We start from the raw sequence: 25,944 nt of genomic DNA, 5'->3' as shown, positions 1-25,944 counted from the left end.
CACACCGGAAAGTTTAGTTGCCACATGACCAATATAATGAAAACAGTTCTGTTTGGACAACAGATTTGAGCAATGCCTTTGCAGTTTTTCTGGGCTGAAGGCAGGATTTAAACTTGGTCAGATCTTCCAAAACGGAATGTTAGGGTAAGGGTACAAAGTGTTACTGGCAGTTTTCAGATTAAGCTTTCTAGGACCACCTCCTCTGTTCCATTTTTAGTATTAGAGGGAGGAATTAGAAATACTTCAGCTGTGCTTGAGAAGGCATTTTGTAAGAAAAGGTGACATTACAGACACCAACTGGTGGTCAACCCTTCAGTGGCTACTTGGCAACATCGTTCAGAAACATGCTATATCACTCAAATATCAGTGCAACATTCAGGGATGGAGAAGAGAAGAATCTTAGTTTCTACTGGCTATGTTTAAGCTGAATTGCCACCAGATGAAAAGGTAAGAGATTAGTACAGACAGAGCAGGTAAAGGTAATAAAGAAGATTCCAATACCACCCTCCCTTAGAAGTATATGCACATATAAATGTGTTTAAAACCATTACTTTCCTATTAAATAAAGAATACTTAGCAAGTCTTATCTATACTAGCAAAAATGTTTTTGTGTTCTGCTAATAAAAGTCCAAAATACAAATAAGCTGAGGAAGACATTAAAAACAAAGCTTACTTTTGAGAGAAATCCTTGAGATCCTGCAAAATAGTAACCTTTGACGGAGCCTGCCGTTTGATGTAGATCTTGGGGAGTGGGACACACACTTCAAGCAGCCGGATTGGAGAGTAGCTGAGAAGGCAATATGACAGCTGTTAACAAGACTCTCTCCACATAGTACTAATTCTACACCATATTGCAGTTTGCAGCCCTTATATGAAAAGGGGCACTCTCAACGTGTCCAGGGCTTTAGTTAATTTTAGTAGCAATAACACCCTGTTCATTTATCTCCTAGGCAAAAAGTAAAACCACAGATCATGTTGCAAAAGAAAAATTCTGAAAGTTTTTGAGATTAGACAGGGAAAAGTGTTTCCCTTCTGTATCATGAACTGGTGCCATCCATTCTTAGGAACACTGCCCACCCCATCCAGGACAGTGATAGCACCCACAATGCCCTCTGCAAGCCAACACACAATCCTGCACTTGTGGTTATAGTGCGGTTATGCTATCCCATGCTGTACTCAAAGTGAAGGACAGACCTGATGAATCGTTACTAGAGCTATATGCTTCACATAGTACTAGAGAGAGGGAAGGAAGTTTTTAAGAAGTGGACCTCACCTGAAAGATGCCACCATCTGATTATAGGAAAAATACTGGTGATAGTCATGGTGAATGGAATGACCACAAGGCTCTGCATTGGCCCTTCGAGTGTACTGGTGCCCATAGAATCTCAGCTCGAGGTATTTTGCAAAAGACATAGACCAAGAATCATTGGAAAGGGGAACAACCGGTGTCACCTGAAAAATTTAAAGCCAAGTGTCTTAATTTCATCCTTCAACCAAGATTAAGGACAGGCTAACCCAGACAGCAATCTAGTATTTCTAGTACCAGAAGCACCCATGACCCTGGAAACATACTAAACAACAACAAAGATAGAGTTTATGCAAAGCTAAGGCCAACACATAGTTACAATAAATCGGATAAACAACAACTGCTAGTTGATGATGACAGGTGCTAAGTTGGGGGAGTGCAAACATACCCTTGACAGAAGCTTATATCTGGGATGCTATTTCTCTACATAGAGTCAAATTCCAGCAACCCAGTCAGCAGCAGCAGTTTCATCATATACTTTTTCCTTGGTGATTCTTCAGCTACAAATACATTGGTATTGCTCTGCAGTGTATTTCAACTTCAGCAGTGCTTACAAGCTTAGAGTAGCCACTGCTTTATACATACTTAATAGCCACAAACATATTAGTGTTTACATGAGCACACAGAAATAAAAGGTTATAGAACAGGTGTATACACAGCAGCGTAGGGCCTGCCTTCAGCAATTACATTAAACTTCCTCCAGGTATCTTTAAATCCAACACCCATGTTTAAGCCAGCATAAGTAGGTGAACTGAGTCATCCACATGCGTAATTGAGATGTTGTGCATTTCAGGCACTGCATGAACCTTTTTTAATTAAGTTTTATTCTCCTCTCTTTGAAGGCTCTTAAGTTTTACAATGTTTAGCTAGAGATGAGTATCCAGTTGGTAATGTTTTCTTAGCTAAATTACAGAACAAGTTTCAGATAATACACAATCTTACTATCTTGTGGTTTTTTAAAGCAATTTATCATTACTCTAATGAAGATTTTACTTACTTTCTAATGACTACCAAAGGAAGTCTAGACATCACATTGATGCAATGCAGACTGTCCAGTCCATAGCAGATCAAAGAATACCAAGCGGTTTTAGCCAATTACTAAGCCAGTAGGTCTCAGTGTCTGCCCTTCTCCATACATACATTCTTTTGATGCTCGTACTGATTCACTGCAGGGAAGGGACCATATTCTTCACCTCTAAGAGGGCAACTCCATTTTTTCCATGTGTCAGAAATCAGTTTCCAGCAATATATCAACTCCACTTAAACCTATCCTCGCAGAGCCAGGTTTGACACTTTCCAACAGGACTTACCTCACACAAGATGTTTCACCCTCAACAGCCCCAATTCTACAAGAGGAATTTGTAGATACCCGAGAACATCTGTATCAGTAACAGGTTTTGTGCTAGTTTAGCCATAGCTCCAGGAGGCCAGTCACAACAGGAATACTAAATTGGAATAGCAATGATTCTTATGTCCACATCCTCACCTGTTTGCACAGTCTACACCAGGAGTAAGTAAGAATGGTGTGCTGGTACCCAGGGACCGGGGAGTCCAGCTCCTTTAACACAATTTGCACACAGCCTTGCCCATGAACAAAGCGACGAATGTGGTGCACCATTGGTGTTTCACAGAACATGCTGGGGCATTGGTAGGAAGGCCTTATAGAGAGAAATGGAAACATTTATGAATGATCATATGCTAGGCACTGCTGAAGAACTCGCAGAGTTCTGAGGAACCTCGGAAAATTGTGATCAGTACAGTTGCTTGTCTTGAAAAACAGCCATTTGAAATACATGCTCAGACTCTTAACTAGGCCCTTAGAGCCCTAATCGCTACAAGAAAGTGCTAAGTGAACACATTTGTCTTTATGAACTTTTAAGTCTTGTTTCGTAATCTGTTCCACATCCTCATTAAAGGAAATAAGAGGGACAGGGCCGAAGTGAGAAAGCAGTGGATGTATTTGCTTGTAAGAAGCGAGCATGAGTAAGTGAATTCTTAAATCCAGTTCCTGTTTCACTACGGCATGATAATAAAGCAAAGTGAGCAACAGATTTAAGTGGTAAGCTTTACTAGGACACAACTGGCTCTGCAGACTTGCATGCTATTCTAACTGCACAGGAAGTAGAGTCTATGAAGAGGGTGGCAGGTCAACTTCACAGAGCTATCAAAAGTTTTTGTTTTGCTTAGAATGAGATTTAGAATAAGCTCCTCCTCACCTGAAACAGTAGCGCTCCAGAAAAATCCCTAGAGTCAGGTCATTTTTCCCATAGAACTCCATGGTCACAATCCTAAAGCAGAGAAAGAAAAGCTTTAGAGGATGGATGCTGCCACTGTTAGCTGTGCAATGGCCTTTAGGTGCACAGATCTGCACCCATTGCTGGCTTGTTTTCAGCCCTGCATACCTTCAAAGGCTTTTTCTCCTCTTGACTACCCTTCCTAGATCCCTGCTGTCAAGTTTGCTAATAATGAGATCAGAGTCCTACTAGAACAACTTTAAACTTGACGTTCAAAAGTCAAATACAATTCAATTGCACTTTTGAAGATCATGTTCAAGAATATCTAGGCACAGAAGTTTAGACAGCTTGAAGCCTCAAACACTAACATTTGAACAGTTACAAAAAGAGTACATCGAGAAGATGAAAAAAGCCTTAAGAAAAAACTTATTCTTCTAGAAGATTTAATAGCAACTTTTGTTTTCTCAGAACCTGAGGTGACCAAGCCACTTAAAACGTGTAAGTATTAGTTTAAGTGTCACAATTCAGACATCTCTAATATCAGTAATTTACATCCTCTTATTGTTGCTGTTTAGTGAGCTTATCACCACCTTCTTGGGTTCATTCCTAAGCTTTTACAGGAACTCTAGACCTTCCCCTGGAAGAGAGCCGTCTCTGTATTTTCACCTGAGCTAGATGATGAAACACCAAGACCTGTCCTGTTTAGTAGAGCTAGAAGTGTGTCATAAGTTGCACACAATTAACAAATTACAGCCCCCTAAGCTGGAAATACAGTTAAAGCTCTTAACGCCGCTGACTATAATATGAGAAAGATAGCAATATATTCAAATGCCACACTCAGATAAATACAATCTAGAAGTATTCCGAGACACTTTCAAGGCTTATTTTCGGGCTTGGACGTTCGTCTGTGTTCATATACGCTAACTCTTCCCCGCAAGACTGCATGCAGCGCCCTCCCCACACATACATTACGCTGCAGTGAAAGGACTAAAGCATTTGGTTTTAGTCTGGGCTTTCTCATTCATGCCTTGGGGATTACAAAGGCTATGGGATACTGCTCTGGAGCCACGTGACCAGGCAAGGCAAAATTCTTTTGGCAACAGTTCCCATTACAGGATGGGCACAACCTACCAAGAAGTCCTCAAAGAAATACCATTATGAGGCAAGCACTGACCTTGACTTAGGAAAAAAGATAGCAACTATACAAGCTGTAGAGGAGTAGTTTTCATACCAGGGGCTAACACAGGCACTTGGAGCATTGCTGGACTGAGCAGAAGAGCTACTGAAGAGAACACAGAGCCTCTGATGGTTTACTGGACTCAGGCAATCCACCTGGTAGAAAGAAAACAACTCATTTACTAGTTACAGACACCTCCATTCACACACAACTCCTGATGACAAAATTCTATTCTAATAGTTTTATTTACAGACGAACCTCTGCTTGCTCCTTTTGTACAGATTAACCTTGCATTATCTCTGAGCTTCAGGTAGACTTGTACCATGTATAATTGCTAACCGCCATTTTTAGAACAGCATAACTAATATGCATAATGAAACCAATGCACACGCATGTGTTTCTGTGGAAAGGAAGCTAAGGGAAACAGAAAACAACAAAAGCCCTGAGAGAAACAGAGTCTCCAAAGCACTGTACAGTTTAGGACACCTTGGAGTCAAAACTCTGCCAATATATTATACCTCAATTACTCATTCAATCTATAGAAAGACTTCCAACTGTCCATCCTCTGTGAAGAGATTTACCATGCTGCTGCTGGAATGGAGCTGTTTCCCCTGACACACCCTACGGAACTATGAGGTTACCAAATACTTTTCTTTGATCACTGAATAAATTTAAAACAGCATCAACCAGTCTGATCCAGAGCAAGGGCTAGTCTTACAGTTTGTAAGATCATGGTCTGTGAAGCTACATAGATTTACATTTAAGCACCAACTAAAAAAAGTGACTTCTGCTCGTGAACTTGGGGGCCGATTGACTCAGGGACCAAATTGTTTGGCTTATTTCAAGACATCAGTTCCGCTACTCTTGTTCATAGACCTTTTTCCTGAACAGCTTCCAGTTCAAGAAAGTCCCAAGAACCTTTTCCTCAGATTCAAGTTAGTTGCTTTCATGGCAATTTCCCAAAACTTCAAATATTTTGATTACAAGCACATACTGCCTTGCTTTGAAATTTCAAAGAAGATTCCAAGATTCCCCCCCTCCATTAAGAGATTCTCACATTTCTTCAGATCACCCAAACTTTTACAAACAGTCAAATACTTCAATTACAGTCTACTGCTGTTTCCATGACATTAAGCCCTCTGAAGATGAAAATATTACACTTTTAGAAATCACCAATACAAGCAGCAAGAAAGCTCAGTTTCAGAAACTTCTTTAAGTTTGCTCCCCCTTCACGTACTCATTTTCAGAAATCAGTCATGTACAGCTGAGCTGAACAGGCAATGTAATACACTGATTCTTGGCTGACTTTGTGTATTTCTCAGAAAGTGAAGTCTCACAACTTCTTCCCTTCTCAGGGAAATTTTGCAGTCAGTCTCTTGTTCTGCTTTCTTATATCCACATAGTCCCTGGTTATAATGATTTAAGTGCCCAGAGCACTACAATCTAAAATGCAGTTTTGACTCAGTCAAAAAAAAGAAAAAACAACAAAACAAAACAAAAAAAAACCAACAACCACAAAAACAACCCACACCACCACCACAAAAAAAGAAAAATCAAAAAAAACCCAAATCTGGTTTAACATTTAAAACGAGAGACTACACCTTCTGTATTACCAGGAGAAACTGATGTAACCTGGGTTTTCAGTAACATAGCTTTGAGTCTTACCTTATGAGACCATGAGGATTCACTCTGAGCCAGTCCCTTCTCATCCTCTTCATTTCTGCACCCAGTTTTTCCAGTAGGGACACTAGACACATCCTTACTTTGGGAAAAGGGATCTGTGCTTTTCTGTAGTATCCTCCCTCCTCTGGCCCGATAGTCAGCCAGCATTCTGGCTAAGCTCTGGCTATCACCTAGATGTTCTGCTATTCTAGTATTAACCAACTCGTGAGAAGGTAAGATTTGGATAGCCTTGGCTTGGATACTCCCATTCATCCCTTGTAGTCCAGAGAGATCCCGCAGTAATTGTCTCTTCCTTCTGCTCTCCAACTCCTTGTATTCCTTATTGAGGAGAGGAGACCAATAAACTTGCTCAGGGAAGTACTCCCGGGCAGGGCACCTCATACCTTTTTCAGTCAAAAGAAATGGTTCACGGAACATCATTACAGGAGAAATACAGAGAATGACATCTTTCAACTCCTGCTTGAATGATGCAGAGTAAGTCTTGAGACGATCCTCAGAAGAAGTTACCTCTTCCGTGACATATAAACCAGTATCATCCTGGAGAGGGTCTCTGAAGACTCTCATCTGACTCTTGGACTCCTGCAGATCATCTGCCTGTTGAAGAGGCTCTAGTGTCTGGCTATCCAGAGTGACCAAGTGCTGGTCCATGCCATGGAGGGGCAGCAGGGATGTTTCAGGTATTGTAGGAGGTACAGAGTTGAACACTGGAAATGGTGACTCCACTTTGTGGTGCTCTTGCTGTTTTGAGGGTGCTGTTTCCAGTTGACTGTTCTCTTGGTCACCTCGCTCAAATAAACCTCTTTGTTCAAGCAAGCTGACCTCATCAGAGGACACTGACTCAGAGATTACAGGCAGCTTTTCAGAGGATAGTTCAATGTCTCTGACTGCTGTGCTGAAATCCTCGCCATTGAAGAGGTTCTGTTGTTCGTTTTCATCTCCTGGCTCCTCAATAAGAGAGTGAAAGGAGGTGTTTTTGGTCAGAGTAGGGGGCATGGCAAACTCATCCATAAGGAAAGAGATTTCCAGCTGGGAGTGATAAGCCACACAGACCATGAAGATCAGGATCTCCTTCACACGAGCCAGCTCGTACTCTGCAGCACCACACAACTTGATAGTACAACCCAGGTGCTGGGGACACCCTTCAAAGAACATCAGGGTTTTTGTCTGATCTAGAAGGGGAAAAAAAAAAAACAAACCAAAAAACCACCAAACAAACCCATAGGAGTTAGGATGACAACTACAGTTAACCTGCTCTTAGGTATCCCACACACTGAAGAGACTGTAACAGAGACTAAGAGCAAGTAACATTGGTAGCACAATCCAGCTGCAGAAATTCACATCATTGTACTGAAATAACTTATTTTTGCAAGCAAAACAAGCATTTGCTATAAAACTTCTCCTGTTTTGTAAAACAAGTCATCATGAAGTCCAAGTGAAGGCCACATGGAACACGTTGGCCTAAACAGTGTATTTTAAGATCATTGTAGACTCTACAGCAGTGAAGCAAAAGAACCACTATCCTCTCAAGCACATTTGCTCATCCTTACAAGTCAAAAGCCTACAAGATTTTGAGTGCAATATAAAGGCTGGAAGGGGGCATGGGGAAGTGGAAGGGGAAGAGATGCAAAGACTACATCTCCACAAAGATTTGCATCAGCAGCATTTGTGTGTGCCAGCACCATTGGTAACCTGTCAAGCAGCATTTCTTCCTTCTTCCTTAGCATACTTCCACTGCCTAAAGGGGGTTACAGAGAAGAAGGAACCTGATTCCTCAAAGATGCACAATGACTGGATGAGGGGCAGTGTGCACAAATTGCAACAAAGCAAATTTTGATTGGATATGTTAAACTTGGACCACATGATCTTTCGAGGTCCCTTCCAACTCGGGCTGTTCTATGATTTTCTGCTTCTATGTAGAAAAATTCTTTGTGCTGAGGATGGTTAAGCAACTGAACAGGCGCCCAGACCGGCTATGAAATCTCTGTTCTGCAATATTTTCAACAGTTGGCTGACAAAGCCCTGAAAAATCTGATCCTGCATTGAAATTAATCCTTCCTGTTTTGAACAGGAAGTTGGACTAGACAAACTCCAGGTTGGTGGGAAGAGAAAAAACAGTTTGGAGGGAAGAAGCCAGCCTAATTAAAATCTAGCGTGTCTCATGTTAGTAAGATCATGCTTTTGTGTCCACAGCCAGTTCACTGTAGTTCCAAGATGTAACAGAAGTAAAGAAAAATTAGTAGGAAGGATAATACTTGATCACACAAGGCACCCAACAGTTCAGATCTAGTTAAGAGGAGCAAAGCATTTAATCTTTTCACACACACAACCTAAGACACATCAAGCTTTACTCACCATTTGGCAACTGAAAAACTTGCATATAAAATTTATGACAGGTTCCTAAACGTGGTTTGGTCAACAGTTGATCCATTGACATCACTAAGTCTCCCTGGGTCATTCGACTTACCCGGTCTAACACTTGCTGTAAAAATGGAAAGAACAGTAAGAATCTACAGTGCAAAGAGGACAGTAGCGTCCTTACCTTGCTCTTAAAAAAAATGGGGGGGGAGGAAATGCCAGCGTGATCCAGGAGACCTCTCGGAGACGCAAACTGGGTTAAACCCAGTCACACAAACATGCACCCACAATATACAAAAATCTTAGAAAAGCAGTTGGGTAAATATTTCTGGTGAGAGCTAAGATTGTGCCCTTCCTTAGAGATACCTGGATCTGTTCAAGTAAAAAAAGTTCTAGTAGGTACAGTGCAGTGAGCATAGTGCTGGCTATCAAGAGCTTAGCCAAATCCCACAGCCACTCTTCTGTTTGGCTGTCTGTACCCTGCCTCACAGGGACAGAGGCACTTTCTGGGGATCACCAAGGATCCATGCAGGATTTGCTACAAATAGGAGTCAGAGTTAACTAGAACCAAGCCAGAGTACAAGGACCTACCAAGCAAGGACACAGCAGAGTAGCTGTGAAGAGCTGAGGAAAAGTTACTCTCCAGGTTTGCCTGTCTTGCCTTCTTGGAAGAGAAGTACCATTAAAAAAGAGCCCAGGTTTGGTTAGAGGAGAAAATAAGACAACTCTTTGCTTTCTCCAGGGAGCTTGCTACAAGGAGAAGTTACAGAGATCCACCACAAGGCCCAGTTTGACTCTGACAGGAAATGCTCACCGGCTTGACATTGATAACCAGAGTGATACCATGCTCTAAGAGCATGTCCTGGGCAATTCGGGACACAGTCTTCTCAACAAGGACCAAATTAGGCCTGACATCAACTATCCGCTGTACGTAGTTCTTCAAGAACTCCCTTTCCTGCAGACAGGAACAAAGTATGGCAGTTAACTACTGCAAACCCATCTGAAAAAACACTTAAATGCTTAATATTACTTTCTCTCTCATTTATATACTGACCTTTGCTATAAAACAGGGAAACCGGCTACCCAGAAAGCACCACCAGTTGCCTATTGTGCACATTTCCCCACCCCCACAGCACAACACCCAGTTTATCAGTAATTTGTTATATGCTCTAATTGCACATGAGGATGTAGTCCAATGACAGTCTGAAGTAAGAGACTTGCAGCAGAATCCAAACATATATATATATATGCGCACCTTAAAGCCTTTTTCTGTGTAAGGATGTATGTTCAAAAGGTGCTAGAATTAGAGCATCCCAAAACAAATCTGTTTGCAATATTGTGTTCTCCACCTTAAGATACATGCTAATGTTGAGTGCTGGCACTCAGACACTTCCATTCACAAAGAGTATGGCAGTGCTCTATGACTACAAGTCTGTACACAGGGCCTCGGTCCCTAAGTCTGTACTTGGGGACAGTGCTTCTGAAGTGGGATCCCACGTGCTGTGCACTGCAAAGTTGCTCTTCTAACCATGCCCACTTTCTGGCTTCATCTCACTATCCCCCCCCACACTGTTATTACCATGCACAGAAAGAGAAAGCAGAGCTGCAACTCTATCAGAACTAAAGGCCTACGCTGCTAGAGGGAAGATACAGCTTCCCAAGCCAGGTATTCCCAATTGTGTTATTGCAGCTCACATCAGTTCAGATTTTAAAAGTTCTGTGCAAGAGAAAGATACCACAAAAGCAGTTGGCCAGCTCCTCAGAGCACAAACATTCATGTTAGTGTAGCAAAGATAAAGCTTTTGCTAGAAGCTAACCTTTTCAATTGAACTAGTATTTCTGCAGTATTTTCTGTCCTATAGGACTTTAATGCAGATACACAAATAGTTATGATCATGTTCTGAAGCAGACACTGAAATAATCACAGAGACCAATATTTAGAAAGTATAGTAGATACTTCTGCCCCATTCAGACAAAGGACAGGTCTCCATTTAATCTTTTACTAGAAAACCAACTCACTAGGCAGAGAAAAGTTTTATTGCTAAAGCTTTCATACCTGTAATCCTGTCTATTAATCACCAAACAGAAGTGGTCTTAAATGCATGCCAAGGAAATAGTCAAATACAGAAACAAACATTATGGCTCAAGCTCAGTAGGGCACCAAACATGCTTGTTACAAGTATCCTGGCAGACACCTGAAGACCAATTCTCAGATAGGAATGCAGTGTGTTAAAGAAAAGGTCTATCCACTTCAGTGTTTTCATACTTAAGGCGCCTCCCTACTCACAGGGGCAGGGCACCTGTTCCAAAGTGACATTTTGCAGTTCGTCACTTCATTAGGTTAGTTGTTGTCCCATTTTTTCGAGCCTGACAAGAAATAACACAGGTGCAACCTAACCCTCACCTACACTAACTCTTCTAATATTTCTTCGCGCACCTAAATCATATCTAGCTCTGACCTTCTGAACCGTATGTTCCTTATACAGTGTATCATTAAAACCAAAACGTGTTTTCTGAAATGCTGCATTCAATTGTGAGGATCATAAGATCACTCTCAGTACGTGTAACTTGATGACAACAACCCTTAGCACAAGACTACAAGTTTGTACTGTATTTACTGCAGCAGTTTTCTTAGCTAGCTGCTAGAAGAGGAAGTTTGTCTCTTTCCTGTGCAATCCCACTCACTCAACTCCACCTTACACACTGAAAAAAGAAATCAGATGTGCACTGACCATCATTTTGTTTGAATCACTAGACCTCAGGCAATTTTAACCAAGAACAGAAGCATGCTCTCACCTGAAGTACTATAGGGTCTATGCAGGTAAACTTTGTTTCTTCTCGATAGAGGTACTCAATTGAGCACTTCAGCAGAAGAATTTTGGGATTTTTTAAGCAAGAGTTCATCTAAGAAAGACACAAAAATAGTTAAAACAAAAATACAAACACCTGGAAGGGAAAAAGTACACAAGAAAAGACAGACTTCCCATGACTGATTCCCACACACTACACCCCCCAAAAACAGTGTCTCAGCTAGCACGCCCCTGCAGACCCAACATCTTCATAAGAAGGAAGAATGTATAGTTACACCCAGTTGTTGGAATTTCACAGCTACTGCCCAGTAAGAGTGCAATGCTAGAGGTTTCTACAGTCACCCCCAAGAACCCCAAAGTCTTGATACACTTTGGAGCCTCCATCCAGATCATTTCTACCTTGACCTCCTGCCTTATTTAAAGGCTCTCTTTACTATATTGTTGTAAGTCAGAACCACAGATGCCACCTTCTGGCTAAAACTTGGGGTAATTATTAGATGCCTTCTGGGGTGGTAGGGGTGGAAAGGATGTTTTTCTACACATGCATGAGAAAAGCTTCCCCCTCCTAGAATCTCTGGACTAAGAGAAAGCAGTGTGGAAAAGAAATGCTTTAAAAGCCATTCTTGTTTAGGGTCTCAAACTAGAGAAAGCTCGCAAACCTCCTGAGTGGTGAGAGAAGCTTCATGACACAAAAAGGAAGTCACAATACGCTTGTTTCCCCAGCATGCACTACAGCCAGCACTTGATTAGTCAAGCCTGCATTACCTTTTTGTGTGCAACATTCTTAGTGCAAACAAATCCATTCACCACCATGGAGTCAAATTTCTTTCCACCAGGGATCTAATAAAGCAAAGAACATTTTTAGAACTGTCATACACTCCCATAACTTTTAATGCAGTAAACCTAATACATAGAATACCTATTGTAGCTGATGTGCAAGCTTCAGCTACACCCTCAATTATCAGATGAGAAATCAGATACAGTCATGCTGGGGACACAGCTCTTTTCCTTTAAAGTCTGGCAAAATAAGGACAACATGAAAACAAGTACTAAGTTCCAGGAGCTCTACACCCCTCCCAACAGATACATATTTGTTAAACCGGGTATACTCTGGAAGATAAGGGAACCTAACTTCTGTAGGCTATGACAAACATATACCTTTGCACATGCCACTTCCACTAACAAAAAACAAGTTGTAAGGAAAGGGGGGGGGGGGGGGGAGAGAAAACAAAACGAAACAAACCTCTACTTATTATTTGAACACATCAAACACTTGACTGGTGTGCCTACAGTCACAACCAATCATAGGAGTAAAAAATAACATGAAACAGGTTTCTGAATAACACGTTTTGGAGGACATTTCTGTTATCAGCATGTGAAAACAGCAGACAGCAACAAAGAGCTTTAACCTCTGAACATCTGCTCTTTGAACTAGAGTTTCAAGAGAGGCAGCAACAACTGATGCTGCCTGAAGAGATGCCACAGAGCTACCACCAGAACCAGAAGGCTCTCCTCATATCTTACATGGCTTCCAAACAAAAGAGGCCTCCTGGGGTGAATTTTGCCAAAGAAAAATAAGCCTGAGCCTTTGATCCTCAGTCACACTAGCTCCTTGGATGTTAGTTTCACATCAGCCTCTCAGAAGAAACTCTGCATGACACAACTCCAGCCTTACAGTTCGACAATGTCAACACTGGGCCATCTGGCAGAACTGGATGCACCATCCCATAACAATTAAGTTTTCCTCTTGAAGAAAGTCATTGTACTTGGCATGGGAGGAGTTCAATCCTCCATAATGGATAGTTATAGGGCAGTAGATTGCTACACAGAGTCCTGGCAAGCTACTTGTCCAGCATTCAGTACATCTCCAATCCAAGCACAAAACAAGCAGAAACCAAAAAAGGAAGCAAGTCATTACAGAGGTGTTGCTCTTCGCTACCTTCTGCAGCCTGAGAGAAGAGGTCAGCTCCAGGGCATTAAAGCACCTTTCACAGGATGCAAAGTTCCTTCTGTGCAACTTTTTCTAGAACCCCACCTTATCCAAAGGCCATGTTGGCCAATCACACCACTGAACATGCTGGGGGCAGTGGGAAGGGGACTCTTCTCTTCAAACAAGGGGTGCTACCAGCAGCTGCATCCTTTTGTTTCCCTACATCCACTGTTTGAAACTTACTTTTTTGATGTGGACAAACTGGCGGATATCCATGTCATCATCTCTGTTCTTGACATCAGGCCGTACAGTTTGAACTACCTGGCAGACCACAGGTACAATGATATCCCTCCAGGACAGCGACAGGGACTCATTGTACAGAAGCTGCTGAAGCAGTGCCATCATGTGATTGTGATTAGCAGACCTGTAAAAAAGGCAAAACAAATAGATTTCTCATGAGAAAAACACAGAGCAGTGGTTAGTTAAAGTCACATTTCAGAAGTAAATTTCTTAACATTTACAGTGTAGGAAGTCCTCTGAAGGAACAGCTGCCTAGAATGTTCTACAGTCAACTCTGGTTCTGTACTTCAATATATAAAAATCACAAGGAAAAAAGCAATCAAAATATACTGTAAAAATGCTGTTTTCTTAATGCAAATTAGTTCCTTGTATTGTCCACTGTAGATCAAGTCCCACTGAAAGTTGGTGGAATAGAGGGGCTTCAGGAATTGTTACTCAAGATATGCAAATTCCTTTTTCTACATGTTTCTTACAGCAGCCTTTCCATGGCTTGTTTCTCTCCATTCTCTTCTCTCAGCAGATCCAGATTGCTGTGGTGCCAGCCTAGGGGCGTGAAAAAGAGTTCTTTGGACTTCTCCTCCACCCTCCTGTTGAATAATGACTCTGCAAGAGACAAACAAACCTTGTTAATATAAGGTCACAGTTAAATGCCTGTGTCTTTCTGAAAGGCTACTCTGAAAAGGAAGGAATTTACTAAGACATAAGTCTAAGCTTCTTGAAACACTGAGTTTGAGCTAGACGTCATGGTAACATGACACAGCAAACAGTATTGAGTATAACAGTGGTGAGTGTACAAAGGAAAAGTGAGTTACCAAAATTCCTATACTGCCAGTATAGAGCAGACTGTTTTCCCTTCTGGAATTGAATTGTTACCAAGTTTGTTAAGACAAGGAACAAAAATTTTATATCCCAGTTTTGCCTATAAATAAGCAGCAAATTCCAAATATTGTGTATATTCATAATACATAATCGTAATGCCTTTTAGACTTAGAACATTGGTCAAAGGCACTACTTTGATCCACAAAAAGCTGCTGCTTTGAAGACATCTACGTGTAAGTGGCACTAAAAGATCTAGTCATTCAGGCTGCAGCACAAGTATCAAAAATATCTTGGTAAAGGCCTTGTTTAGCGCATCTCCCAAACGTATTTTAAAGAAATACTATGCTACCAATTCATATGTCAGACTTTTGAACCTTTATGTGACTTGCAGCCCTGATCCCACACACCACCCGTTTGCTGCTCAGGTGCAGAGGGAGCTGCCAGCAGGCTGGTTCATCTAGCCTATGTCACAGTATTTAATACTACAGAATTCTCAAGGATCTTATGTCAAGAAAGTGGCACAAGCTTTTCAAAAGATCTCAGCACATCTTCTCACCTCCATCCACCTAACCATCATATACACCGGTATCTTCCCGCTACAATAAATAGGATGCCAATGAAGGCTGTATTCACTGAATACAATTTTTTAAATCCTAAATGTCAGCATTAACTATAGCCATTTCTGGTTTTGGAAACAGAAATCATGTTTCAACAGTATAAGACAGTCTTCACTTGGAGGGGGCCTGCTGCTTTCAATCACTATATTGTGTAGTAACTCCGTAGAACTGTTCTCTGTTTCGCAGTACCAAGATTAGAAGTTACTTCAGCAGAGTTTTCTATGCTTTGAAAGAGTTAATACCTGTGTGGGAAATAACATAGTATGATATTATAGAGGGAAGTTATAAACTTCCCCATTCTCATAATGGCTGACTATATAGTAAGTCATTTATGCTCGCAGTGTACAAATTTTTATCAGCAAGTATGTAAACCTTCAGAGTTCAAGCTTAAAATTCCTCAGAGTGCACAATACAACTGCAAAATCCTTATACAATAGTAATCTGAGCAGGACTATTGGAAAAAGAAAAAAAAGAAAGACTCTTTAAAAACAAAAATTAACTTCTTTCAGATGCTCCATACCCAAAATTAGCTGTGTAGAAGATTAACAGAAGTTACATTGTTTTTTCCCCTTTCATTTCTCCTGCAAAAGCTCAGTTAAAAACTAAGCATCAGTTTAATCAAAGACTTTATTTTTCTGGCTGCACAGACATTGGCGTTTCCCCCTCATTTCCTCCTCTTACGAGCTCACCAAAATCAATAGCATTAACTGGGAGAAAAAAAGCCCACAAGTGCACCCGGCCACGATATTGGAAGGTACACGGGTTTTAAAACTCACCACTGCATCTAATGGCCTTTCATTTCAGAAGTAGTAGTGGTGGTGGTGGTGATGACAGGAAACCCAGAAATATTTAAGAGAGGAAGCTTTAAGCTACTCTATAGAAGCAGTGCAATTAATCATATCACATCTTAATTTGCTTGTACAGAAAGTTAAAATTGGTACCTGTTACATAAGTTTGTAGGTGGGGAAGCTGTGAACAGACTTGCCACTTACACTTATTTAAAAGAAAAAAAGTAAAAGCTTTCCTTTGAGTGCTTTTGAATGAAGAAATCTGAGAAGTGAAAGAAATTTAAGCTTGAAAGTGCATTCAAAAAAAGTTAAGAGTATAGTTTATATATCAGTTTTGCCACAAATAAGTTCAGATTTACTGTCAAGTAAATATTTCTAAAGGGTCAATGCACTATTAAAGGAGTATTGTGGAGTTTTCATCATTATATTAAAACCGCACAACAGCAACATCTGAAGTTTCTCCTTACCTTTAATAAAAGCATCACTTATAGAGAACATCTGCTGCCCTCCGTTTTCAGGATTCAAGTACTCTGAAAGAAGAGAGAAGAGGGAGATAGGCGGAGACAAAAAAAAAAATGACAGGTTACACTGGTGCGCCTATATAATTACAATGTACACTCCCACGCCAGAAGCAGCAGCATTACTCATCTAAGGGTTTAGTCACCAATTTAGCAACAGCTTGATGAGTGGTCAAGACAAGAATATCCTCTCATTCTTGTTCTATCAAAAAGTTCTGAGACCGCAAGAAAATAGTACTTATTACCGTGAAGAAACAAAACAAACGAAGTAGACATGAGCAAAGACTGAACTAGGAGTTAAGAGTTTGCTTTTCCAATTGACCCACACCACGCTTTTCTAGATCTGAATACAAATGCGTTAAGCTGCAAGCAGACACTGTGGGAATGTCCAGACAGGGAACGGCCTCCTCACTCTGGTCTAAAAATGCAGCTTCAGAAGCCATTTTGCTCTCACACTCCAATGAAGTATCTCAGACTGAGGGAGAGACTAGCTGTAAGATTTATCTTACACAGTGAAGGAAACAAAAGACAGCCTGCCTTTCAAGCGCTAGAAGTCTAAAGTCTAAAACAGTTTAAAGTGTTTTGAGGAATCCATGCTGACAGAGGTGGACTCCCAGCAACAAAGGAAAGCAAGAGTTATATATCACTTTACATATGGGAAATAGGATAAAGCTCCATCTATTACACTTGTTTAGCTTGCTAGATCTTGATCTTTCATGCAGGCTAGCTGGCTACAAAAAGCTTGTTTTCTCCAGAGGCCGTTAGCTTGTTGTGCCTTTAGTTGGTTCCTTGCTTCTATAAAAAGGGATTGTACAGTGGGAAAACAAGAGCAATAGCCCAATTGCTTATACAGCATGATGATCCGAAGTCCGAAGCTAACCCTTTATCGCCTTTCCTGAGAATGGTTCAGACCTACTGCCACAAACAGAACGCAAAGCCAGGCAGTTTCCAGACACCAACAGAAAGCAACAGAAAGTTGACAGGACACAAGCAATCACAAGTCTCTGAACAGCAGCACTCAAGAGACCACATGCCACCAGTTTAAAATCTGAACTTGTCTGCTGTTGCCCAGTTTGCAAACAGATACTCAATAGATGATCAATGTACCAAAGAGAAGTTGCAAGCCTCTCTTGTAGCTTGATGGTTATTTACAGATTCCTTTCATCTCTTGCTTAGTTGAAGAGTTTAGCGTTACAAGCAACCTACTGCTTGATAAAAGCTGGCTCACCCTCACCATTCATTCACCCACAGTCCCACAGACTACCTAGAGAAAGTCATGTCATGCTGTATCTACACATGAGCATGTATACTAGCACCTCCATCCCTCTCCACATTGCAACAGCCTCAGGGCAGCAGCTCTTACTGTGAACACACTCAAATTAGGACACATATCCCTGACTGGCATGGCCAAGGCAGGAGTTAACCCCAGTTGAAACCTAACCTTAGTTATGCTCTAGACAAGGACACAGGTGGCACCTCCAGACCAGGAACATTTCAATACAGCTTCACCTCCTATAATTTTGCTTCCAGTTGTGCCCCAGGGGAAGTTCCTGACAAGGAAAGACACCATACCTCTTCCTAGACTGGACAGATAACACACTCATAGGTGTGAGTTTGAGACAGTGAGAGTGGCTAACTCACATTTCTTACCTCACATCATCTCTACATGCATTACGCTCCACAGAATGTTGGGGCAGGGTGTGTGTGTGGGGGGGGAGGATCCTGTAGCATATTTTGTAGCCTTGTCTGCAAGCAGTTAGCTATCAAGAGATTATCTTACAAGCTCCCCTGAACAGCTTCACCAAAACAACAAAAAAAGAACCAAAAAACCCCACCCCAGAACATACAAATTCCTAGGTCTGATATTCAAGGGCATCATTGGAAGCAAATACCACAATGCACACAGAATTCACAGGTCTCCAATGGAAACCAGCAGGTACAGATTTTATACACCTTACAGATTGCTCTCGTTAAACATCAAAGCAGACTGGCCAGCAACCACAGCTTTTCCTCTAGATACACAAACAAGGATGCATGCATCCACAGATATCCACTGAAAACCTCATGAGGTGCACCTTTTCAAAAGAAGGTGCACCAAAAGGGCTCCTGGCAATGGCACGCTAAGCCTTGGCAAGCAATGGCGATAGGAACTGTCACAGTTACTCAGATCCTCTTCTCTTTCCCCCTCCTAACTAGATGCAGGCATCAAAAACTAACTACCCAAAATACCTGCTACCAGGACCAAGGATATCTGGCTGCAAGGACATTTAGAAAATAAAGTTTCCCATATTGATAACTGTATCTCTTTAAAAACAACAACTAAACCCCACGTTTAAAATAAGTCACTTAATCTCTCTTCCCCCAGTTAAAATGCAGAAAGCAATCTTACTCTGTTGCCCATTTTGATACATTGCCTTTAGGCAGATGATACTATAAATGAGTCATTATATTCACTTGTAAGATACTACAAGCCAGCTAACTTGAAGTCACTAGAATTTCATGGAAACACACCAGATATTAGTCAGCCTATAACATCAGAAGTCCTGCCATTAGACTCAGACTATATACAAACCACTGTGTTCTAAAACACAGCTGGTACATCACCGGCTATTGCTTCAAAGCAGCTGACCTCTGTGACTGGTGGAAATTGCATATCCCTTAATCATTTGAAGAAAACCACTAACCACTTAGATCAAAGTTGACCTGCACTTCTAGCACTGATGTTTTGTCTTGTCAGCCCTCCCCCAATGACTGTAATTTACACATTTGTGAGGAAATTGAGTTACTAGTCTTAAAAGGTGGGTGTGATCTTCAGTTTTACTTCATTATTTCAAAGAAAATTAAGTCACTGTCATTCAGTCTGAGGACAAAAGACAATTCCAATGAAACCAAGCCAAATACATGTGTCCATAACAGTCATAGGGAAGTTACTGACCTCTGACAGCAGCAAACACACCATGTCGCTGATTGACTACAGTACCCTGTTCTTAAAATAACCATGTCCCATTTTACATGGAAGCTTAACTATCTAGTCTTGGCTGTCTAATCATTGTGATACTCTAACATCCTGGATGGCATCTTTTGTTGAATATAGCCAGGATAAATCAGGAACACAAGGTGAAAGTCTTTGCACTCTGACTTTAATATTGTCAGAACAAAGTTTTAGAAGTCGTCCATTTCACTACTCTAGGCACTGCAGTATGCACTGTAGGGTTTTGTGCCACCTAATTTTTGAAGACCTTGAATAACAAACATCTAAGTACCTGTGAAATTTCAGTCTCCCTATTGCCAAGAAGTGTTTCTTGCTATTCAAGATGTTACCATTCATTTTAACTTGTTGCTCCCTGGTTAGGTGTTTCCTCTAGAGACTCTCATGCCAGGAATCCAAGAAAAGATGTACAGTAAGTCCTCTGTGTTTGTAGAGGATACAGATTTTTCAAAAAGCTGCAGGGTAATACCTACCTCTCCACAGTGCATTTTAATGACTCACACCTCCACCCTATCCCAGTGCTGGGCATATGACTGATACTTTCCCCTCAAGGGAAAGCCATTCTCTTAAAAGGAATTTTTCCCAGTTTTTTAGTACGAATTACACTCCTACAGAATAACCTGGTTAAGAGACCACACATTTCAGGAACAGATAACAAACACCAGTCAGCAGAGATTCACCAAAGACAGCAGAGTGCTGCCAACACGTACAATTCAAAGGCAGAAGTCTCTCTCCTTTCAGTCCCCACATCACTTGCCTTTTCTGCTGATCTTCTCTGAGCTCTCCATCATCAAAATCCTTCTCACAAGAGCTTCAGTTCTGGCTACGAGAAGCCTTGATTTGGTCAACAGTTTCCGAGAGAGGTAGGCTCTCTTATGTTTCCCCTTCATCTTGTACTGCTTTTTGTATAAGGAGCTGAAGACTGAGATACGTCTGAAACCAGGACTATCACTCTAAAAGTCCTTTAACTCTGGCCAGAGCCGAACTGACTACTGCCTGCTTTACTGCCAATACATACTGATAAGATAAACCTGCTACAGCTGTAAATTCATAGGATACTGCAGCACACCTGGGCCTGTTTCAAGCTCACTTAATCCAGCATCCCTCCTCCCTAAAAGGAACTCATTGATATGTTCTCCCTCTCCACACCTTTCCTTCCCTTCAGATGCATTAGCTTTTCATTTGATTAGGACACAAGCTGGAAACAAGTTGAAAGAAAACAGTAACAGGCTGGTGTCAGTAGTGCTGACAACCTGTCCCTACTGTTGAGTCATCTGACATCAACTCAAATTTCAAACCTGCTCTGGTCCCCTCTTTGGGGGAAAAAATAAGCGGTTAGATTTCCCTTCTTCTAGACATATTTTTAGCAAATAACAAAAGGTGACTACAATAGGCACTGATAAATGCCCCCTCTAATTTGCCTCACTCTCTCTCCCATGTCTAACGTACTTTGAAAGTCAGCTGTGACCAGTTCTCCTCTCTCACTCTCTTCAGTGACTATTTCACAGTTTCAGAAAATGCAATCTGTATGCGAGCATAAGGTAAGTAAGTCTTGCATTCTGACCCACAACAACAGAAAAGATCCATTAGGCTTTATAGAAGGATGAATTCATTGGAAGGAGTCCAAATTATTTAACACTGGATCATCTTTTAAAGTTGAAAATACTGAAGGGGTGGGGTGAAACAATAATTAAGAATAAGAAACTCCTTAGAAGCAGCTAAAGACAGAAGTCTACAAAGCTGATGTAACCTTAAGTAAGGAAGCAGAGCAAAGATATCAATTGCTACCCAGCATGTAAAGCAACTAGAATATACTAGATGCAAGCCAGTGGCAAGCCCTGGTTTCAGTCAGCCCTCGTCCAATTTAGAGAATGGAGTTGTCAACAGGCAGGCACATTATTTTTTCCATAAGGATTTTGCTTATAGTTAGTCTCTTTCAATTTAGTACTTATTTAGGAGAAAAAACTTTCAAAAGAAGTCTTCAACACTGAGTATTTGATTTCTTCCTACTTTGATTAAGTGGATGTTCTCTTTTGAACAAATGTTACATATATGGATTAAGTGAGGCCTTATTGCTCATCAGTAAGATTCTTCTGTCAAATCTAAGCTTATTAAGGTACAATTAGAAGTCAGCATAGAGCTCTTCCAAGTTAATTTTGTTCATTTGTTGTTTGGGGGTTTTTTTCTTGCTTGCTTTTCCAGTTAAATCTCAAACTGTAGAGACACATATCAAACTGGTTTATGCACGGACTATTTTTCCACCCCAGTTAGCCAGAAACTGTATATGTGGATCTGCCGTATTATGTATGGGCAGGAGTCTTTGCTTCAACTGCAAAGAGAAAGTCACAGGGGAAGTTACACACTCTGCAGAGAAGGTGTTCCAACAGGTCTACTGAGCCTCCTCAGAGGTGAGCACATCAAAACTGCAAGCGAGTGCCAGCTAAATATCATATTGTCCCCTCTGTAAGACAACTACAAAAGTAGTGTCCAAATAGGTCAGTACTATTAAGGCCCAGCTCTCCATCATGTGCAACTCCAGCTAGTGACTACCTCATACCTTTTTGGTCGGCAGGGTGAGGGGGCACATGTGGGTACTTGGAGTGCTTCTTGATATGGAAGTTCACGTTGTCCAGCTCCACGTTCAGGCTGATGGAGGCGGCTGAATCACTGTCCATTGTGGACTGGAAGCTGCTGACTGAAGTGCGCTTGCTAGGGCTGGCGGAGTCTTTTAGTGTTGGGTAAGGGGGAAGATACAGGGAGGAGAAGGGTTCAAATGGGTATCATAAGGGTACCGGAAGGAGAAAAATTGTCTTTAATACATAAAGACCAGTGTGCAATACTACAGGAATACAGTATTTTCATAGTTCTAATCTTATCTTCATGTGTGCATGCTGACATATTGGGCATTCTTTAGCGCATTACTACAGGGCCCAAATCAAGCAGAAGTCTGCCTGAGAAACAGAAGGCAGCAATTTACATGCTTCTCTTCCATTAGAAGTATGAAACTTTATGAGTTCCACTAAATACAAAATACTGTATCCATCGTAAGAAACAGGAGGACTAGCTAGGTTATAGTTTGCTTAGATCCTTACAGCCCCATGCGCGCATACACACACACACACATAAAGCAAGACATGATTAAACTACTATGTCCCAAAGGACTGGGAATAACAGGGGAGAAGGCAGAGTGAGAACAAGACTCAGGTGAAACTCACTGGCTAAGTTATCTTCTCCTTCATCAGCAATCTGCTCTGTGTCACTGTCATCAAACTTGATGTCTTTGAACCAGGATGGCTCAGAGTGCCCCTCCACAGAGTTCACAGAGTCACTGTCTGGAGATGGGGTTTCCGAGAACTCCGTGCTCTAGAAGACAAGGAAGAAAAAAAAAGCGTTAAAGTGCAGGTCTGCTGAAATATTAAGCAGCCTTAGAAAGCAGTCTGCTACAAATGCCAAATCAGACATTTTAAAAAACAGAGGATACTCTCAGTGGGCTGAGCCAGGTTAGTCACAGAGCCACCCCCCTTGGCATGAAATAGGAACTCTTTGGGACAGGAAACAACTATTTCTTTACAATTCCCACGTGCTTAGTCTCTGCCTCCTCCCCACCTCCACACAAGTTGTGACTAAGCGGCACTAAAGAACAAGTTTATTCTACTGCACATTTTCTGTCACCACATCCAGCTAAGCAGTTTTGAATGCTTCCTATCCCCAGCCAAGGTGGGTGATGACCATATCCTTTGCCCAGAAACCAGCACATGCAGCTTTTGGTGGAGGCTAATTCTAAGTTACTAGAGCAATTCTGTGACTGACCAAAGTAGCTCTAAGAGTTTCACTCACAAGTCAGGCTCTAGCTGGGGCTACTGTGTCAAAACAAAGCCTGGCTAGAGTGCCAGAGAACTTGCAGAGCATCTAAGCGATTTCCATCAGCCATCCTGATGCCTTCAATCACCTCAAGAGGAAGTTCCCAATATCATTCCTTTGGCTACAGTGAGTGCAGCAAGCAACTGAGTCAACACCACTGTTTCTCCTGACTCTTTGTCCAGGAGAAATGAGATCAGACAGTGCTTTCAGCTGATGAGAACAAAAACTGGCTTTAAACCTTGAATAATACAAGCTCCTTATAAATAGTTACAAACAGGGATCCACAAGCACTTGCTAGTTAAGGGCAAGCTTTTACCAGCAAACTGAGACAGTGCAGTTAACTAGCTGAGATGCCAGGTGAAGCCCAGAGCAATCTCAAAGGAAGACCATGTGACTGTAGCCGAGAGCTGAAACGCACAAGGAAGACAAGATGCTAATGGCTGCAAGCTTTCTGACCAAGGTCCACGGGACAGCTGAGCCATTCTTTATTTTGAGAAGCTGCAGAACATGGGAGACTGTCAAGTCAATGCTTTCAGGTAACAGAGAGGCTACAGAGATATCTTGTTCAAGTAAAAAAAAAACAATCCAATCACTCAGGCCAATGACTGCTCTTACCCCTCAGCAAGTTTGATTGCAATGAAATACGGTAAGATAGCATCTCTGGTCTCTGGTTCCCTGCCTCCCCCTCAGCTAGCCAGTCCTATTTGGGAGGCATGACAAAGACCCCCTCCCAATCTTGCATCATGTGGCTAAGGTACTGAATTCTTTATTACTGCCACCACTGGAGATCAAAAGAAGGTTAGCAATACAATATATAAGAAGATCCAATACTGTGTATCTAAAATATCCATTCTTTGGAATTTTTTAAAGAAGGAATTCTGAAACAGAAGTAGACCATCATTGTGTCTCAGTCACCAGTAATTGCACACAGATTCTAGATTCTGGACATGATAGCACAGCTGCCACAAGCACAGACTGTGCCATTCCAAGGCCTCCGGGGAAGATGTCCACCATGAGAGGCACTGGCCTAGATTAGAGACCCTTTCCTCCACTTCAGGCAGCACTACATGTAACAACTCATCTTCCACAGAGGACAGCTCCAAAGCTTTCTGGGCAAATGCAGCTTCCTCAGGCTTTAAACCGCTAAGGAAAAAGGCCTGGACCCCAATTCTCTGTACAGGAGAGCTGATTTAGAAAACATACAACGCCTGCTGAGAACAGGATTAGAAAAGATTCTAGTCAGCCACCAAACCCAGCAAGAACCATAGCTTTCCTACTCCTTTTACCTGTAACGGTCTGTAGAGAGCATACTCATCTCTGAAGAGCTGATCATGATGACTGACACATTCTAGCCAGCGTCCATCTACCAACGCTTGTCCTATTGCAATGGCTTGGACCCTGGAGGTATAAGAATAGAGATGGTTTTCTAAGTCTAGTTCTAAACACACATGGTTTATGGTACAAGCATGCTACAAAAGAAAAGCGTAATTTGCTATGCACTATTTGACTCATCAGCATCCCAATGCCATGTGTAACCAGACACTATTTAAAATATTGTGGAGAGGCAGCACAGTGTACTGGTTCAAGATGGAGCTAGATGAAGAGACTGCCAGCAGTCTAAACTCAGCTGAGGTGTCCAACAGACGATTAAGACATATTGTTTGTGCTCCTCCAATATTGTTAGCTTGAGTTATACATACTGAGCATCTCTGCTGAGTGAGGACTGTTGCTCTACACTTAAGAGCCATCTCAGTTTTATCCCCCTCTCACATAGTTAAATACACCAGATTCTTTATACTCACTTACAAGGTTAAGAGCCTGCCAGCCCCACCAAAAATTTAGCCATCAAACACTATTAGTGATCTCTGATCCCAGGAGCAGACTTGCCCTTTGGAGTATCAGTGAACATTTTTGGACAGTCTTTGTAATACACTCCCTGTTCTCCAACTGTTTGAGTGATACCTGTCCCATAAGCTGCCTCCCACACCGGCTCCCAAACCAGACAGCCCCCTGTGCTCTGTTGTTTTGGGCCACACAGAGTCAGAACCCTACCTGCTTTGGTAGGCACTAAAGAAGAGATCTGAATTTTCTTTCTTTCTCACCTCCCTGCAAAGGGGTCTATCTCTACAGTCTAAGATACCCTATATCAGCTAAAACTCATAGCCTCCTATCACAGAGACAGAAGACACCTGCTATCCTAAAGCATCAGGGTTACCTTGTCGTTATGTGCCCATTTCTGATGAGCCAGTTGACCAGCTCTTTTCCCACAATGCAGTTGGGATGTGTCCGCAGCCAGTAGCGATGGTCTTGGAACTCCATCCCACTGTTGTGATGGCAGATTTTCTTCCACAGGTCTTTCAGCTGGACTGAGTCCTGGACAGGAAGATGTGCAATTTACTTACTGGTCTAACCTTAGCACTGGTTTCAAGGGCATCAACCTGGGCCCTCAGATCAGCTTCTAGATCAAGAGCCCTCCACAAACAGGCATAAAATCTAAGCTGTTCTGCACAATCTATGCGAAGGTGCAAACAGAAACGATAAACAGACATGAGATCAG

The 25,944-nt window shown here is 41.8% G+C and overlaps 1 protein-coding gene across 4 annotated transcripts in view; it reads right to left on the bottom strand.

Annotated features, from left to right (window-relative positions):
• PIKFYVE (phosphoinositide kinase, FYVE-type zinc finger containing) overlaps nt 1-25,944 on the bottom strand; it is a 69,868-nt gene that overhangs the window by 18,805 nt on the left and 25,119 nt on the right. For 3 of the 4 annotated variants that reach the window (XM_076342467.1, XM_076342468.1, XM_076342470.1), the window contains 17 exons: nt 25,603-25,760; nt 24,674-24,785; nt 22,742-22,889; nt 22,084-22,251; nt 16,487-16,549; nt 14,269-14,398; nt 13,739-13,919; nt 12,331-12,405; nt 11,552-11,659; nt 9,570-9,710; nt 8,753-8,879; nt 6,383-7,569; nt 4,772-4,872; nt 3,523-3,594; nt 2,793-2,964; nt 1,274-1,452; nt 674-787 (listed from right to left, as the gene is read on the bottom strand). In XM_076342467.1, coding sequence (XP_076198582.1) covers nt 674-787; nt 1,274-1,452; nt 2,793-2,964; nt 3,523-3,594; nt 4,772-4,872; nt 6,383-7,569; nt 8,753-8,879; nt 9,570-9,710; nt 11,552-11,659; nt 12,331-12,405; nt 13,739-13,919; nt 14,269-14,398; nt 16,487-16,549; nt 22,084-22,251; nt 22,742-22,889; nt 24,674-24,785; nt 25,603-25,760 — 3,236 coding nt within the window. The remainder of the gene's footprint in view (nt 1-673; nt 788-1,273; nt 1,453-2,792; nt 2,965-3,522; nt 3,595-4,771; nt 4,873-6,382; nt 7,570-8,752; nt 8,880-9,569; nt 9,711-11,551; nt 11,660-12,330; nt 12,406-13,738; nt 13,920-14,268; nt 14,399-16,486; nt 16,550-22,083; nt 22,252-22,741; nt 22,890-24,673; nt 24,786-25,602; nt 25,761-25,944) is intronic. The other variant, XM_076342469.1, reaches the window with a different exon arrangement.

The sequence above is a fragment of the Aptenodytes patagonicus genome, chromosome 6 (assembly GCF_965638725.1).
Source record: "Aptenodytes patagonicus chromosome 6, bAptPat1.pri.cur, whole genome shotgun sequence".
Taxonomy (NCBI): Eukaryota; Metazoa; Chordata; class Aves; order Sphenisciformes; family Spheniscidae; genus Aptenodytes; species Aptenodytes patagonicus.
The sequence above is the reverse complement of the archived record's forward strand: the minus strand, read 5'-3'. Positions and strand labels throughout refer to the sequence as shown.